This window comes from Fundulus heteroclitus, chromosome 8 (assembly GCF_011125445.2).
Source record: "Fundulus heteroclitus isolate FHET01 chromosome 8, MU-UCD_Fhet_4.1, whole genome shotgun sequence".
NCBI classification, from domain to species: domain Eukaryota; kingdom Metazoa; phylum Chordata; class Actinopteri; order Cyprinodontiformes; family Fundulidae; genus Fundulus; species Fundulus heteroclitus.
In genome coordinates, this window is record NC_046368.1 from 18,048,777 (window position 1) to 18,067,885 (window position 19,109).

At 44.8% G+C, this 19,109-nt stretch overlaps 1 protein-coding gene across 5 annotated transcripts in view; it reads right to left on the reverse strand.

The window, feature by feature from the left end:
- The window catches only part of prag1 (PEAK1 related, kinase-activating pseudokinase 1), a 32,237-nt gene extending 13,331 nt beyond the window's left edge, over nt 1–18,906 (reverse strand). For 2 of the 5 annotated variants that reach the window (XM_036140229.1, XM_012868960.3), the window contains exons 1-3: nt 16,512–17,080; nt 13,624–13,968; nt 11,812–13,535 (exon numbers count right to left, since the gene is read on the reverse strand). In XM_036140229.1, the coding sequence (XP_035996122.1) occupies nt 11,812–13,535; nt 13,624–13,887 (1,988 nt within the window). In that variant the 5' untranslated portion in view covers nt 13,888–13,968; nt 16,512–17,080. Of the gene's footprint in view, nt 1–11,811; nt 13,536–13,623; nt 13,969–15,679; nt 15,763–16,511; nt 17,081–18,729 lie in introns of those variants that run through there. The other 3 variants (XM_036140231.1, XM_036140230.1, XM_021319686.2) reach the window with 3 other exon arrangements.
- Between the last annotated feature and the right edge of the window lie 203 nt (nt 18,907–19,109).

Here is a 19,109-nt window from a genome sequence, read left to right on the forward strand (position 1 = left end):
TAACCGACCGCCTGCGGGTCTCCTACAGCCCTTACCCATACCTGAGCGCCCCTGGTCCCACATAGCCCTGGACTTTGTCACCGGTCTTCCCCCGTCCCAAGGAATGACAACCATTCTCACTATAATCGACCGTTTTTCTAAAGCCTGTCACCTAATCCCACTCCGAAAGCTTCCCTCAGCACTTCAAACGGCCCAGCTCCTGGTCAGACACGTTCTCCGCCTCCACGGAATTCCGCAGGAGGTTCTGTCTGACCGTGGTCCACAGTTTGTTTCTCGTGTGTGGAGGGAGTTTGCCGTGGCCCTGGGTGCCCGGTATACTTTAACCTCCGGTTATCACCCACAGACCAACGGTCAGACAGAACGTCTGAACCAGGAGCTGGAAGCCGCCCTCCGTTGTCTCACTTCTCAGAACCCAACTGACTGGAGTAAGTTCCTCCCTTGGGTCGAATATGCGCACAATAGCCATGTTTCCTCAGCCACTGGTTTATCCCCCTTTGAAGTGTCTTTAGGTTATCAGCCTCCTCTACTCCCAGAAGACAACTCACGTATCACAGTCCCCTCAGTAAAGGACCATATCGCCCGTTGTAAGCAGTATTGGAACCAGACCATCCAAGCCCTCAAGAACACTGCCGAGACCAATCGCCGATTCGCTGACCGGAGGCGCGTCCCTGCCCCCAGTTACCATCCCGGTCAGCGAGTCTGGCTTTCCACCCGAGACCTCCCCTCCCGAGCAGCCTCCAAGAAGCTGTCCCCACGTTTCACCGGCCCTTACGAGATCATCTCCATTGTCAGCCCCACAACTGTCCGTCTCCGTCTCCCATCTCACTCCCGAGTTCATCCAACGTTCCACGTCTCTCAAATCAAGCCCGTCGTCTCCAGCTCCTTGTGCCCTCCGGCCGAACCCCCTCCACCCGCCCAGGACCATCATGGGCGCCGCATCCAGCGGATCGTGACCTCCCGTCGGCGTGGTAAGGGGTTTCAATACCTCGTGGACTGGGTTGGCCGCGGTCCCGAGGATCGGACATGGCTCGCCGGCTCCTCCATCCCGGATCAGTCTCTTATCGACTCCTTCCGTTCCTCCCGTCCCTCCTCGTCATCCTCGGAATCGCCAGGTGGCGATCCTTGAGGGGGGGGTGGTGTCAGGACTCAGACAGCAGGGCTGTGCAGCTCCCGGCCAGTCCTGCTATTTTCCCTTCACAGGTGTTCGTGGTTGACTGGTGGGCGGAGACGCACACCTGCGACTCATCCAGCAGCACTCGACTGACTACAAGAACAGCGTTCGAACAGCGAGAGGACGCCAGAGTGTTTTCGTTGCGGTATGCTTCAGCAGCCACGACCTCTCGCCAGTTCTTCCCTCGATGCTAAAGCTTTGTCTCTGTGTTTCCCTAAAGGTTACCTTCTCGAGCTCCAAGATCCCCTTCGTGACTCATCTGTTCCCTCGACCTCCTCCCGAGTCGAGCCCGGATCCAAGGCTCACTCCTACGACCTCCGGTTCCCCTCGCTGTTCAGGATCCCGGTGCCACGGTGCTGCTCGGACCTCCTCGCCCCGCTCAACGGCAACCCGAACACCTGCCATCAACATCAAGCTGAGTCCTTACACACACAACCCTCCCGGCCGTGTACTCTCGCACCTTGTGGTAAGCTTACGCTCTGTAGTTATCTCTGTTAGCCTATGCTAGCACTAACCACTTACCTTACTCCTAGAACGATCCGGTTCCCCGTTCCCGAGCCTGCCCGAGCCGTCTCCTCGTTCCCCAGACCGTCCCACTGTCTCTGAGTTATCCTCCCGTCCGCAGACTGGTTCTGCTGTCTGAACCTCTCGAGTGAATAAAATTCTTAACTTATACCTGTGTAACCGAGTGTGATTCTGCATGTGGGCCCGACACCTTAAACCTAACATGACAAAGGGTACATTTGTTTTCACATTAAATGGTCAGGTGTAGTTCCGCTTCCTCACAGAGAGGTACGCTTCTTCGTTCAGAGCTGATTTATTGCCGCAAACAGACAAAAGGCCCCGATGAAAACCGGGTTTTCTGAAGCATGTGACTAGTCCGAGCCCTGGAACTTCTGCTGAACTCTAACCACTGTGGCCACGAACAGATTAAAAAAATAAATAAAAACAATAATAAGAAGAGAGCATTCCGCAAGATGTCCCAACATTCCCAAGATTAAGTGTTTCACTGCATGAGTCAAAAGGAAAAAGCAATTCAACAATCTATCAAAAGCTCCACCAGCAAAAAGACCCCCGGGTCATCGCTTTTTATTTCAATGTTCTCCCTTGGCTACAGGCAGGAATATAACAAATATTTCAGCTGGAGGCTTCATAGTAAATCCCCTTGAATCAATGCTATGCAGAATATTCATTTAGAGAAATTATAACAGCTATTCTTTTGGTTGTTTTTCCTGGACTGATCCACCATATCCATAAACTCTTAAAAAAAAAATTAGTGTTTAAGCACAATAATGCGACCATGTTTGCTGTGTCCTTCACAAGGCTTGTGGGAAACTGGACTTCTTTCAGCAATGGCTTTCCTCTCGCCACACATCCATAAAGGCAAGCTTTACATTTGGAGCGCACAACTTAATAGTTGCCTTCTGACTGAGCAGTGGATCTCCGCAGCTCCTCCAAAGCCACTGTGAGCCAACCTTGCTCTGATTAATGCCCTCGCTGCCCGAATCTTTCCATTTTTAGATGATGTTCCAGACCTGTCCGGTCAGTTCTATGCCTTTTATTGTAATGTTGGATAACTAATGTTCTCTTTACAGAACAGCAGTATGTATACTGAGATTGTATTGCACATAGTCAACAGAGTAAATAGTCCACCTATTTAAGTGGCTTTTTCAAAAGGCAGTTAGTTGTACTGGATTTATTTTAAGGATACAATGTGTGAATACAAGTGCACACATTTTTACATTTCTGTTGCAAAAAAGAAAAAACAAAATCCACCAACATTGAAAAAGACACATTGTTCCTTCCACTTTACATTTATGCACTACTTTGCACGTAAAATCGTTTTAAAATGCGTTATAATTTGTAACTGTTGTATGACAAAATGTGGAAAAAAAAGTTTACTGTGTCGAATATCCCTCTGCAGAACCCTTTCAGTCATGCAGAATTTGTTTCACGATGCCAAGTGTGACATAAAATACCACCCAAATATTCTTTAAAGCATGTCATGTTATTCCTTTTAACATTTGAGGGAGAAGCATCGCCTCTCTCCTATTCTCCTTCCTGACTGGCATGATGGCCGCTCATAACGCCAACGAAAAGGGTACGCGAGCAGAGTTTCAGTCCGGGAGGGGGACCAATTAGGCCGACTGACAGCCATTTACTCGTCTCATTATACACCTCAATGGCTCGTGGTGGAATGGGGGGGCTGGAACCCGTTCCTCTCGATCATCATCACTCCCCTCTGCCATTTCGAAATGACTCCTTCACGACTTCAATTCCAACATAAATCAGCAGAACAAACACAAGAGGAGGAGAGAAGCAGCGGAGTGCATGGGGGGGGGGGGGGGGGGGGGGGGGGGGACAAAGGGTGAGGTATCCTCTCTGTGGCCAGTGTGCTCAAGGATCCGCTATCATTTTGCAGACAAAAGAGGTGTGATGAAAGGCAGAGGAAGTGCTGAGGCGCAGGACAAATGGTAATGGGTGTAGGGATTGCAAGTCTCTGAGCGTCACTGCATTTATCTCTCAGGCCGAGCACATTTGCGTCCAAAACATGCATGAAAAAAAAAAAAAAAAAAAAAAAAAAAGTCATGCCGTTGCAAAAAGGTGCACGGATTAATGCGTTTTCTCAAGACCTTACGGTCTTTCCCATGAATGGAATGCCAGCCTTTAGCCTAAACATCCCGGCTGCCTATTTCCTCTAAGCAGATTTAATCATCCTCCTTGGCGGCATGAGATGATGTGATTGCTATGATAAGTTTGTCAAGCAAGGTGTCGTCTCTCGTCAACCTTAAAGCCACACCGATTGCAAATAGCTACTGCATTACAGAGGGCGATAGTCTCCATCTGTTTATACACACGCCGAGTCCCGACGTTGTCTTAAAAAAGCAGGGCAACAGGAGCCTGTCTGACTTTAAAAACAGATCAGACTGGAGTTACACGTGGCTGGCAGCAGATAGCCCTCTGGGTTAAATGAGACACAAGCTAAGCTGCAGCCGTGGCGTTGTTGTGACTCATTCAACTAGTTTTCCTTCCTGTGTCGAAATTAGAAGCCCTCTCTGTGGTAAAACATACGACCAGAAACCATCCGAGAAGCACGTTTCTCCACATACCGTCTAGTGTGCAAAAGTTCACAATCACGGCTTTTTTTTTTTAAAAACGGCAGATTCAGGCCTGCGACATCTACTCAGCGCACTTTGCATGCCAATAAGATGTTCGGTCTGTTGGGCAGCGTCTCACTGCAGTAGATGCCCACTCCTGATAGAGGCCCCCAAGATGCAGAAAAGGTCGCATGGAGAGTTGGAAGCACAGCTGCACAAAGAGGGGAATGAGGAAAAGGTGGATTTCTCACAACTGAGTTGTTGAAGCTTTTAAAAACACTGACATTGCCATTGCGTAATTTCCCATTATCATACTTCCCTAATGCACATTAGATCACTAAGGATTTTATATTTAAATTTTTTTTTAAATTATCTTAACTTCGTACACTGAAGAGATCAGTATGGTTCATGCATGGGCTGGAATGAGATTCTCAAAGTAGGAAGGCCTTGAATAAAAATACCGCAGTTTCGGGAAACAATGACATTCACTCAAAAAAAGGTAAGTAAAAAATATAGAAGATAATCTGATTGCTTTCATTTGATACACAAAAAGCAACAATTATTTCCACGGCCGCAAAGATAATATAATGTTACGGATGGGCAGAAATATATTACAGTATTTTGAGCTACTGAATTAGCTTTGATTACCACCCTTAAAACTATTTTTTAAAGGCGTTACTAAAAGTAGTTGCTGTTAACTCTTCTTCTGTCTCCATTCCTGGTGGGAGGAGCCTATTATTTCAGTCAACAGTGACATCTTGTATTCACAGTTTTAAACAACAGTCTGCCATGAACAACCTCCCTCCAATGGGAGGCTTACCATCTTTGTGATTAAGTGACTTATTTATTCAGTAGCATATATTTAAAAGTCTTGTGAACACAACACAGCGCCTGTCAGAGACTGAGGAGAAGAGGAAAGCAGCCAAGCTAAAACCAGGAAATACGTCCACGTGAAGCAGCCTCTAAAAAAGGATAAAAAGACTAATGCAACAGTGACAGATGGACAAACACGTAGATGAAAAAGCAAGTCAGATGTTCGTAAAACCTGCATTGCATAGAAATCAAGTATAACTATGGCTACTTCTTTCTTTGTGCACACTAGTATGCACATCTTGAGGCAATTAAACCCCGGCATGAAAAAAAAGTTTAATTAAAGCAGAGTAAGTATAAGAAACGGTGGTGTGGGGTAACACAAGGAAAGCGAAAGAAGGTACAGCCTGATATTATGGAGATTCTGTAACCTTTAATACTGCTTCACCTGCGCCACAATCTCGTCTTTGGTTTAGGTTTCCAGCTTGAAAGATCGCAGCTTGCGGCATCTCTTCCTTAGTTCAAACCAGTGAAATATTGAAGATTACGAAGAGAAATTAACTCTAGAGGCAACATGTCGGTTCCGTAACGCCACTTTAACGTCGAGAACTTTTTGTTCAAAAGATCATTTGTATTAAACATTTTCCTTCGCTGCCACCGATTTCGATCCTAGACTTTATGGCATCTCTTGTGTTGGATTACCTTCTATCCTCATTGTGCAAGCCATATACATTACAATATAGTCCAGAGAAGAAAGACACCCATTGTTCCTTTCCTTTGACTGTAGTAGCGTTACCATGGCTATCTAGTCATATAAACCAAAGACCCATTAATGTTTGACACAAATCCATCTTATCTTTTGCGCATGGCTCCAACCTGGCCTTGTTTTTGTCCCCTCTGTCAGACAGCTGCGTCTTAACCCCACTCACTAAAGAGTTTTCTGCGGCTTTCGTATAGTCACTTCTCACCTACAAGAGCCAAAATACATGTGAGGATTCATGTTCTTCAATTTACAGCCACCATAACAAATAGGTCAACATATGCAAGCTGTGATGATAAAGGAAAAGTCACAGCAGCACTTCTGTTTTTGGTAACCGCGCTTCTGATAAAGGTGTGAAAATGCTGATGCCTTTTGAAAAAGAAAGCGGTTTAGGCATGACGTGTTTTTTTTTTTTTTTTTTTTTTTTTAAATGCTGAACCACAAGCACATCACCGTTTCCCATCACAAGACTCCCCCGAAAAAAGTCCTGTAAATGTCCATGTTTGCCTGTTATAAGAAAAAATAAAAAGTAGCCGTCAGGTGCTTACCTCATGCTGCAGAGGCAGAGGTCCTTGCCGGGTCGGCGGGCACACAAAATTGTCCCCCCGGATCAGACTGGTAGCTCACTAAAGCCCTGTCATGTGTAGTAACACAACCCTGGGTCCACGCGAGTCATGAGGATATTTAAAGTGTATCAGCAAGAAAGGCAACTGCATCCACGAGATGTGTGGAATATAAGCACTTGTTTCTTATATTTAGCATGCTCCTGTTCGGCTTCCAGCTTGGAAGGCGCTGTAAGTGTGTCAGGCATCAACAGGATGATGCCTGTTGTGCTGCAGAAAAAAAAAAAAAAAAAAAAAACTATAACCAAGAGATCAGGGGTCGGCTCTGTGCAGGGAGGGGCAGAGCATCTTGGAACACGTGTTTATGGAGTAGAAAGCAGCCCAGACCCAAGTCCAGCTCAGTGGACTTCCATCTACGAGGCATGTCTATAAATTCTACTTCTACTGGTTGTAACTGATAGCCAGGCTGGGACAGTCTGGGAGCTGCCAGGGGCAACAATCTGCTCAATTAAGCCCCTCCTTTTTGGCAGCTCTCAATGGCCAGCTGACACGCCTTCCTTGCTAAGAAGGCTACTTAGGACGTAGGCTCAGGTACAAACGCGGTCCTCTTATGCGGACCTATCACATGGTCTCGGATGTACTAGGTTAAAGAGATAAAGGTGTGTTGCTCGCAAGCGGGACAAAAACACTTCGGGAGGCAGATTCTTCACACCATCTGTGGCTTTTAAATGATTCAGAGAATCAAAATGCTGCCTCACAAGGAGAGAATGGTCACGTGACTTTGTGTGGTCAAGATTTTCCATTCATTAAACAAATATTAGTACAACTCCTGTCAAGAAAAATCAGCATAAAAATGCTTTTGCAGTTTATAAAAGACAAGAATTATATATTCTACACCATATTGCTTCATTTAAACCCGTTATTTAACCAGACTTCAGGCTGAATATACTGTGATTTCCTACATCTCTGTATCCTCCGGCACTTAATTCATGTAGGAGTTAACATATCCCACTGAGATGGGACACTCCTTCAAGAAGCGTCAACAACTGTGCCGACTTTTCCTACTATGTAAATGTACCTGACTATCAACGTAAAAATGCAATGCTAAATGTACCCAAGTGAAAAAAATCCATCCATTTTTATACATATATGCAGCTATCCTTTATTTAACCAGGAAGTTAACTCACTCATCGAGATTAAAACTGCTTCTTCATGAGTGACCTGGCCAAGACAGCAGGATAAAACGTACAACAAATACAAAATACAAAACCGGATGCATAAAACACAGCACAGAGGCATCATATTAGGGCAGTTACAGAAGCCAAATGATCTAATGTCTCTGTCCTTTAAAGCTATAGTTGGTAATCCTGTCCAGAAACAATTTTTGCTATACTGGGTAAAATCGTCCTTCCATCCTGAAAGTAGTTCAGGTAAACACAACAACATTTATAGCCACGGCTAATTTGCAATGTCTGTCCCCTAGTCCCTTTAAAAACTACATAAAAGAAACAACAACTTTACAAGAGTTCACAAATTCACATCTTACAAAAGTCCAATTTAAAATCATTTCATTTAGGATCAAATATACCCGCAGTGTTGATGCATTTATAAAACACATTAACGCCAGTGTGCGTGTACGATCCTTCCTAGTTTCCACCTGCTGGCCGCGCACCTCTAGTGTTTATGTACCCGGTTAGCTTAGCGGTTAGCTTCTGTGTTAGCCGTTCAGCTCCGCTGCTCTCACCGTATGCTTTGAACACGGCTGAGAAGTTTATGAGAAGAAGAGGAAGAACTCAGTAGAAAGAAACAAAACCAGAGTGGATTTGGAAGATTTTTCTTTTTTAATGCGATCCCCATGAGGAACAGAAGAGCAGGTAAAAAGGTCTTGTACATGTGCAGTTATTTAAAAAGGAACTTGGGAAAACTTTCGAAAAAAATTGCCAACGCTACCTTCAAAACTGATTTGAATTTCCCCAACGTAACAAGAGATGCTAACTTTAAAAAGGGGCATAGCGCAAACTCCAGGATTTTTGCAGAATTTGCCGCTTCTGGCGACAACTTGAAATGACACCAGTTTTTGTGCACCTGCATGGGAGTAGAGGAAAAGCATCTGCTGCTGCGACTGCACAGGTCTTTTTTTTTTTTTTAGCGATGTATTGTCTTCTGAGGTAAGAAAGCTAAATATTTAAATTAGTCTGTATTCTCTCGCGAATGCATCCATTCTGGTGGTGATTCAATGAAGTAGTCATGTGAACAAGAGCCGGCAGCGCGTCACACCCACACACATGCCCAGAGAATTCGTCCTGAGTTGCTCTCTCTTGAACCGACTAATCTAGCATATAGAAGCAACTGCAGTAAATAGAATAGAGGATGACTCATTTTACCCGTCAGGCATTTGTAAGGTAATGTATGGGAACGAAAATAAGTAATGTTTAACTTGGAAAGTTGCGCGATGCACCTTTAAATCCGCCTGCGTGTCATTCCAGGTAGCAGGGGCAGAAAATTAAAAAGCCTTTTTACCCATTTCATTTCTGACCTTTGGGACCTGCATCAAAATTATGTCCTGGAGCCAAATAGGGCAAAAGTTCTAAAACAGCAGAGAATACAAATCTTCACATCTACTCAAACTCTGCTAATGATTAGAATGACTTCATGACTATGTCAATATGTCAAAATTAAATACACACACACAGTACAATACAATTTTCACTAGGATGATGCATCTATTAAGATGTTTGTGTGACAATATGTTTACATTGTTTTTTTTCTTCTTTTTTGCTTTAGAAGAACAGAAAAATAACTTTAATAAGTTTAATATAGGTGTGCATGAAACAATATGTTTGTGACTGCTATGTAATATTTCAAATTGAAAAAAAATGTTTTTGTTGTTTTTTTTATGCTGACCGACAATCAACATAGATACCAGATATATATTGGAACGCCTCAAACTAGAAATCGTAATGGATTCTTAGACATTAATATAGTAGATCAGGTTTTTATTTGCTTAATAACAATTACTGCATCAATCAACCACATGGCAGCAGCTCACACATTTGGGCACTGGGTGGTGAAAACAGCCTGCTAAAGTTTAAACCAAGCATCCGAAAGAGGATTTAACCGACTTTGAATGAAGCATTGTTTTTAGTGTCAGACAGGTCTGAACACACCAGAAAGTGCTCATCAGCTGGGATTTTCATACACAGCCATCTCCTGGGTTCAAAGACAAAGACAATTTTACTTTCTGTGAGAGGTAGTTGTGTGTGAAGCAATGCCATTTGATGTCAAAGATTGCTACACCTAAGGTACACAAAAAAAAAACTGTCTGAAAGCACAACACGTCAAACCATAAAGCAGATGGGTAGGTTTTATGCCCCCTGTCACAAATCAAACTTGTCTCTTGAACATCTTGATGAGCTCACTATACTTCAACAACCTCCTCAGTCTGAGTCCAGTAGAGAATCTCTGGGAGGAAGTGAATCAGGAGCTTTGCATTATGGGTGTGCTGCCGACAAACCTGCAGCAAATATGCAATGCCATCTAGCCAATTTTGGATCAAACTCGCTAAAGAACGTGGTTTATGTCACTTACCATCTTGAGTCTATGACATGAAGAAATTAGGCAGTTCTGAAGGCAAGAGGTGCTCCAAATACCAGTACAAAAGAAATAGGTGCTATATAAAATGTTCGGTGAGTGCATCTGCAAGCACAGCACCGATCCATTTGTCTTTATCTGCGCCTCTGGAAAATGTCTGATTTTAAGGACATAATTATATTCTTCCCAGCCTTCCACCCACTCCAAATAAAGAATTTTGACATCCTAACCCTTAGAAACTAAAGTTTGACTTCCGGGAAGGAGGGCTTATGGGTGACACGGAATTCAGTCTAGGATGTCACCGAAAACCTCTTTTCTTCTAGCTTTAAAGAGAGTTCCCACACAGTTTTCAGCCACATATTTTGAATCATTGCAGACTGTTAGCAATGTCATCAACAGGAAATGGGTCCTTACTAGAATCAGCACAAATGTGGTTCCCTTAAAACCTGATTAGCACATTTGGCTTTTTTGGCAATAGGAGGCTATTTGCTGTGTCTGTCTGAAGTTGACAAAACTTGTTTTCAAGGAAGTTGCAGAAGTTGATTTGACCCTCAGCTCCACCAGCCCAGACCAAAAAAAAAAAAAAAAAAAAAAAAATCTATTTTAGGAGAATCAATTGATGCTCTTCTAAAAACAAAACCCAGGGCCCTGAGTTTCTGCTGTGGGTTGCTGACTCAGCCGTGAGAATTTATTCTTTTCCCTGTGGTCACTGAGGCAAAACTGCAAATAAGTAGCACGAATAACATCCTTAATGCTCATGGACTTCAAGAGCATAACGTATGGTTGCAGTGCAAACATGTCGGTTAATTTGCAAAGGCTCTATTGAAACAAATTAAAAATAAAGCTTTGTCCGTGTGTGACAAACAAATGAATAGAAAGCCAGCTGATTTGACAATGGCACGAATTGTGCAGGAGCCAAAACAATTTACAGCGACGTGACACAGCAGTGGACTATCCACCAGGCCGATTCTGTGCATTAATTAGAACTGAAGAAGTCACGATACCAGTAGGAACAGAACAAGGCACGCATTGAGGCGTCAGAATGGAGGCTGATTCAAGGCCGAATAATGACGGTATGAAAGGAGAAGGCACTGGAAGTCTCGCAAGGAATGAGTGCAATAAGGTGCATTTCAATGGAAGCAGTGAGCGTGTGCACCGTAGCAGCAAAGCAGCTATATATACACACCTTCAGACACGGGAGCAAAACCCACATCTGAATTTAGACCTACTGCATTGGGAGGGTGCTAAATTATCTGTTGTAGCTATCGTGCATGCCATAGTGCAACAAAATGGGCTCAAATGAGCACTGACATCTAAATTATGCTTAAACGTCCAGTGCATTTTGGATAACACTGCTGTCTGAATGTAAATAACAATTAGGACCCACCTCTTCTCAACATGACAGGAGTTTGTTTATGTTTTCCATGTGTTTTTGCCCTCCTTGAGCATAAAGACTGTTTATACTGCTGCAAAATTCACAAGTTAGAGAAATGCAAACCTTACATTTTTCTTGAAGTGACCACAGTGTTTTCAGCATTCTAAATTTGGGGCAAAAACATTTTAAGCTATACTTTAACACTGTAACGTCATTATCCATTATACTTTTGACCCACTTCTGCTTCTGCTAAATTGTACTTCCCCATTTTTAACAGCTTTTGACACGGTCAACGTCATTACCTTTCGAAATTACATCAGTTCTTTATTTTAAGATTTAAAAAAAAAAACTGATCATACGAAGAAGCCGTGTTTGGGATCAGTCTAGTCTGAATGTTATTATCCATAAGCATAAAAGCCAAACGAGATCTTTGTTATTCTTACCTGTGCAGCTTTTTGGGTGGGGGAGGTGGTGGGTTGGGGTCATGGTTGGAAGCTCCTTTCTCTCCTGCCAGCAGCCCTAACGAGCCTCCATGCAACGATAGCTTGGCCAGCATGCTCTCGTTGTGCTTGCCCTTCTCCTCTGCGCCGTTGCCCTCGGTTTCCCCCTGAGAGGCATCATTGTCGGGGGAGGCCGGGGGGGCCGTGCCTGGCTCTGTCATCGGAGGGGGACTGTTGCGGGGCTTACAGTCATTGGCTTCCTTCCCGACAGCGGCGCCATTGATGAGTCCCGTCTCCTGGGAGGTTGTCCCCGAACTGGGGGCAACTAGCGTCTTCTTCTCCATCCCTCTCCGCTCGTCCTCCTCTTCTTCTTCCTCGATGCGGCAGTTCCAGCCAGAGCTGTGGTGGCTGGGCTTGTGTAAGCGTTCGGACGTTGCACTCTGAATGTCTGCGGGGCCCTTGAAGTGTCCCTCTCTCGCAGAGACGAGGAAGAGCACGGGGAGCTCTGGGAGTGGGAAAGGAGAGGAGGCGGATGTTGAGAGGCTAGATGTACCAAGTTTGGGGAATTCGGGAAGGAGGACCGGGGAAGACAAGGACGGGGAGAGACTAGAGGTACCAAGTTTTGGGGAGCGAGAGCTTCTTTTTGGCGGGATGGGTGGGCTAGACTGGGGCTTTGGGTGTAGGTTTGGAGACAAGGAGGCGTCTCTGCCTAGAGAGGTTGCACCGTGGCTGGGGATGGGCCAACGGAAGGCTGGGCTGCTGGGGTCTTTGCGTGCCGTTGGGCTAAAGTGGCACTGAGTGCTGACACCTGAATCTGGGCTGCTCAGGAAGAAAGTTCTGTTGTTCTCTTCTGTGCGAGCAGCCATGACGGTGATGGTGGCCCGCTGGCTCTCTCCAGAATGCTCAGACTCAGAGCATTGGGATTGCTTGGTCTGGTTTTGGGACTCAGGACTGGACTGTAGTCCACTGCCTGGTGACTTAGGCTTCCTCTTGGTGCTTTCAGCGTATATCGGTTCAGAGTCTCCCTGAACACTAGGAGAGCTCGGAGTTGACTCTGGACGTCCTGTGGCTGACGGACTTTGATGGATCACTAACCCATTTTGCTTTTCTACCGATTCATCCTGTCCAGGAAGGGAGTCGGTACTGCTGTGATAGGAAGAAGGGGAGTCTGACAAGCTGTTCTCTTTAGATAGGGCAGGAGTAGGACTGAGGGACGTTGGGCTAATGTGGTTTACAGTATCCACACTTGAGGCAGCGGTGTAGGCAGTGGAAGTGCTGGACGTGATAATGCTACTACTGCATATATGGCTGCCATGAACAGTGGTATGTTCAGAAGGAACCGTATCCACAGAGAAAGGAATCTGCACTGTTGATTCGTGGGACTCCCTAAAATCAGTCCTTCCGTTGTAATTGCTCTTCAGTCCATTAGCGAGTGTATTATTCTGCTTCCAGCAGGAGTCCTCATTGGTATTTTTCTTGATACTCTTCGAACCTCTTCCTTCCTCCTGGCTGACAAAGACATTACTGATAAAGAGAGAGTCTTTGGGCAGGATACTGGGGGACAAGGAGAGGCAGCTGCTGTTGTAGTCAATCTTGGCGTCAGGGCTTTGAAGAACCGCCTCTTTATGGGCCTTGTTGCAATCATTATTATCATCAATGTAGAGTGGAGATATATTTAGGAGCTTCTTCAAGCCCATCCGTTCAGCTGGACTCCTTGGACTGTCCGGCTACAAGAGAAAATCGAGACCACATTATTAGCAAGAAAAAAAAAAAAGGTCACAGTGTTCTGCACAGACAAGCATTCAAGAAGCCCACCTGCTCTATGTTCATGTTCACATCCGTCGTCTCACTGGTGTCAAAGCTCATCATGGTGGGTTTGACAGCAATGGTCGGCTTGCTGTAGGGCGAAGGTGCGGTCACTCCACCTTCCTCATCACCTCCCAGGCTGCTCTTCAAACAAGCTGGCGGGACGTTGTCATCCGAGGCGCGGCCAGTCTTGTGTGCACTAAGCGGGTGGAAGCAGTTCTTGCAAGAGCCGGGTTTCCACACGTGTTCTGCAAAGTCGCTGCAGGATGACATCTTGGGTTTGCTGAGGGTTGGATTCGGTCAAAGGAGGTGGCGAAGGGATCCTTCAGTCGGAGGATGAGCTCTCATGGCTGGCTGGGAAGAACACCAGAAGATGGTGGTAGAGAAAGGAGATGGAAATATATCTTATTAAAAGTTAGCAATCAAATGAGATCGTTTTAATTTTAAGTGTCAGCGTGAATTATTTATTAGTTGCAGCTAATATCTCCTCAATAAAAAAATAAATAAAAACCTTGTATGTAAAGTAAAAAATAAATAAATAAAATGCTCCAGTGGAGAACGATGGCCGGAGACACACATTCTCTGAAAGCCTGGTGATGCCGACATAAGGGTCATCGCCAGATGTAACTCAAGAAGACCAAATATGTGTTGTGCTATAACGTTCCCATGGCCTCTTAAATTAGAGGGCATGGGGTCTCGGCTCAACCAAAAGGCTCGCCGAAGTGAGCCCAGCGACATGAAAGCCCTACAAAGGGTCCTCAGCAGCCCCCCGTCAAACAAGACGAACCCAGAGGAGCCTCAAACATCCCAGAGGTCGGAATGTCAGGAATGTCTAAAGGCACAAGTCTCACTAGGATGAATCTTACCCCCAGAACAAGATCCCTTCCCCCGCCACTGCGCACAAACACATCCAAACCTCCAACTCCACATGCGTCCTCCACTCCTAACAAACAAAACTACCCCCCCCCCCCCCCCCCCCCCACTCTCTCTGGCTGCATGTCCTGTTTGACTGGACTGACAGTGAGATGAGGAACAGCACATCAGAGGGATTCTTTGTTTACTTGCAACCGGTGGGTCTCTTAATGATCTTAACGCAGCACAATCGCTTCTCAACAAGGTGCTAGAGCAACTCAACCCAACATTAGCTCATTATGTAGATGCTGAATATTAGAGACAGCAAGATGACAAGCTAAACCCTTCTAAAATAAAGCCGTAAAACGTTATGTGATAGTATATTTAAATCAAAAGAACTCCATAGAATGGGGAATAACGCAATCGGGTGTTTGGTGATTAAAAATGCCTGATAACTCATGACACCAGCAGATCAATCTTGAGATCTACTAATCCTTCAGTAATCATGATGGGTTTCGCTGTTGGCAAAGATAATGCCAGTTTACATTGGCCTTTGTTCTTTCTGACTAAATTTGAGCAGGAAAGCAACCGTGAGCTCACTGTTTGTTTAACCGTTCCTGAGACGACAGAGGAAGCAGAGCATTGCCTAACATCTTCGCCTGTTATTGCGTACGAGTCATGCGACGCGACAGATAGCTGATCAGAGACGGGGAAACGTTTTCAGGAACGCCTCTGCGAAGAGACGAGGGACCGAGACGGCTCCTGAATTTTTACAACCTCCTAAAAGGAGTTGTCCGACAAGCAGCCAGACGAGACGAGTGTCGCCGCTAGTTGTTGACCATGTCCGGCGGTTCTGGCTTGAACCAAGATAGACACCCCTCTTCTACATTCCCCACGCTTTCTCAAGCTCAAGGTCCAACGTTTCTCACTTCCTCTTGTACAAACACACAGAGACAGAGAAAAGCAAAAAATAAAAGCCTTGGAACAAGCCCTGAGGGAGGAAAAAAAATAAAATAAAAAAAATCTCTCGACAACTTGTCAGGAGTCATTGGCTTGAGGGTGGATGTGGAATTTACAGCTCTTGGTGCCACCTGAGGCAGACATCGTGAACCTTGAAGTGATCACCATCATTCCTCATGTTGCCTGTTACAAGGAGGTTTTCAACACTTAAAGCTAAATCTATGCACCAGAACAGTCAAAAATATCATCTTACCCGATTAAGAAATCTGTCTACAGCAGCAAGGATGCACGCATGCGTTTATGCATGCAGTCATGCACCAGACCCTTAGTGCATCCGAGAGTTATGTCTGTATACTGCTGTGTCCAAGAACCTTAATTGGACGTCTAAAAAAAAAAAAAAAAAAAGCAGAGTCCAGTCATTCATTCGTGATCACAATAATTGGACGTCCATTTGTCCATGTTCCAGTCTGATAACCAGGTCACATCAGTGTGCGCTCACACTCACTTTGAACGAGCTGCATTTGTCACGCCTGCTCAGCCACACAGCAGCCCCTTCATTCACCAGGAAAGCGGAGGGGAGGGGAGGGGAGGGGAGGGGGCGCTCAACCTGTTCTTCTCCTTATAGTCAGAGAGGAGGGGGGTGTCCGCCAAAACTTTTCTCAAAACTTCCAACTCTGAGCTGTTTATTCATGCTTCCCGCATCTGACTAAACCTCCGTTAGATTAGGCGAACACACTACACGTGTTCAGGTGGTAGAGTCTTAAAAAAATAAAATACAATTAAGATTTGAATAAAATTGTTCTGTTTTGGGAGACCCGCAGGGTGTCGTTGGTTAAAATAGCCCTGTGTCGTTATTATAAAAAGGAAATTTCTTCTATTTGTTTCTCCCTTTATTACATCAAATCAATGCGGTGTGGGGTTACGTCTACACATCTGAGCTGGTAAATCGGATATATGAGAGGAAACGAAGAAAAACAAGAAATCCAATTTATTAAAAAAAAAAAAAAACACATGCCATTTTTTTTTAGGCAGCTGCAACATAATCGAGCTGCCTGCCAAGGTTATATTATCAGCTGCCTGCTTACCTGCTCGGACCTTTTCCTCCCTGGCAACAGAAAAGCTTTCCCCTGAGAAAAATACAGTAATAACTAATATAAAAAAAAAGGAGGGGGGGTCCAGAAACGATTAATTATCCTCGGATCTCCCGTGTGGTCGGTATCCACCTCTTCTTACGGGTCTCCCTCGGGTTGCAGAGCCGGGGTAGCGTGCGTCGCTGCGGGGCTGGGCTGCTCTCCAGCCCTGCATGCCTCTGCTGCCTCTGCTGCTTCTGCTGCTCTGTGTGCAGAGGTGAAATGCTGCTGGAGAACAGCTGAAGTCCTCTGCTGCAGCGTCAGGGAGGAGGGAGGAGGAGGAGGAGGAGGAGGAGGGGGGGAAGCACAAGGAGGTGGGAGGAGCTCCTTTAACCAAGCCATGCCGTCTGGCAAGCGGCCACACTCACCGACTCTCATTAAACCTCACTGCGCTGCTTTGCTGTCATCATGTTCAACACGCAGTCAGGATACAGATGAAGATTTGGCCCGCTCAAGAAATCCAATACTTGTAGCCATAAATGATCCATTCAAGTTTTTTCTTTTCTTTGTTTTTTTTTTTTTTTTTTTCCCTCCTGCAAGCAATTAATCTTGATCAGAGGGCTCTTTGAAGTGGGCAGAGTGGATGTATGTATGTTTCCCCTTCCCCAGGACTGCTGTTTCTGGGTGACAGAGTTAAAAAAATATATATAAATAAATAAATAAATTAAATAAAAAATGCTGCCGCCGCCTCAGAGCCAGTCTGGACCCCCTGCTGGTCTCCATTACGGTCAGCAAAAGGTAGAGGCAGGATTTTAGGGAGGGATGAAAGCAGGAGAACCAGTCGTCTAATTGACTTTGAATACCTCTAGGCTCAGTCAGACTGGATGGACTGCATTGTTATTACAGATTCTCTGGTGGCAATAGATCTATATTTTGAAAAAGGCCACTCAAACAAGGAGGAGTTTCGATATAACCCATTCCATTGTAGTCTTTGCCGCGTCTAATAGCATCTAATTAGGGGTGTAAATCACCAGCTTTATCCCGATACGATGTCACGCCGATTTGTTTTGATGGTGATATGATACTTGCCGATTTCACGAAGTCTGCTACGATTTCCATTGGATTTAACGCGATGGTTTGTGATATCAACTCACGAACAAACCCAAATGTGACTGGAGCATTTTATTTCTAACCTCTTACGGGCATCAGGCATTTAAATCAAAAACAGTTTACCTTTACAGTTTAAAATAATAATAATATATCACCTGTTGACTACAGTCTAATGCCGGAATTTCAAAATAAAAGCATATCTTAAAAATGACGTTACAGATCGATATTTTAATTTTCGCATTGATGTAATTTGTTAATCATTTAATCGATACATCAGTGTGGATGGATGTATTGTTCCACTCCTACCTCTAATTAGCTTCTGTGAGAATTACCCCGTCTTTAGCTCTCTGACCATAGCTTTCCTGTCCCCGCTGAATAAAGGCATCCAAACAGTATGATGCTGCCACCACCATGTTTTCGCTGGGGAACGGGGGGGTTAAGGGTAACGCACAGAGTTTGTTGTCCCACATAATTTAGTGTAGATCAAAAAGATCAAGTTTGGTGCTATGTGACCGTAACACCTTCTTTTGCATTTTTATTTTGTTTTCATGCATCTCTTCATGCCCTTCTGATTTAGATGGATGGCCATGTGTTTGCAGTCGTTCCACACTATTTCTATTCTCTGATGATGGACTGAACAGTGCTCCGAGAGATGGTCAAAGCTTCGGAAATAACCTTACCTTGCATTTAACCTCTACGCAACTTTGTCCCTGACCAGTCTGCTGGGCTTTTTGGTCTTCATGAGGATGTTCTCTAAACAAACCTCAGAAGCCTTCAAAGGACAGCTGTATTTGTGGTGAGATTAAATTATGCACACATGTGCACTGTATTTACCTCTGAGATGACTTTTGTTGCTCATTATTCACAGTGGATTTTTTTAGAAGTGTCAGAGTAAAGGGGGATGAATATAATGAATGCCACACTTGATTTGCAAAAACATTAAAATTAAAAATCACGTGTTATCTTCCCTCCACTTCATAATTTGATAAGACCATGCTGATCTGCCACATGATATCTCAATAAGACAAGTCAATTTTTGCAGTTTTAAGGTGGTGAAACTCGAACAAAGTCACATGGGTATAAATATTTTTAAAAGGCATAGTAGAAATATCGTTTACATCACCTTGCATGGCAAAAAACATCATCTTGTAGCTCTCTCAACTCTCCAAAATGAAGGATCCCAGCTCGTCCGCTTCCTTGAGCACGGTCCCATCCAACGTGTCTGAGTTGATTGGACACAGGAACAACGGTTTCCTGGACCTCGCGCAAAGATTTATCGCAGACCGAGACAATCAGCATAAGTGGCCAGAGCAGAAACTGGATCCAGGAGACGCGCTATCCTTTACTAGACCACCTGTTGGATCTGGAGAGGGCTGGAGTCCTCTCAAGAGGATTAGGGGCTTGCTGCGTTTGCTCTATTTTTGGCAAAGGAAAGCTTGTCATAATTCTGCTAATGGAGGGATTCAAGCGCCCTCCTGCTTTGATGATAAAAAAGCAGGACGA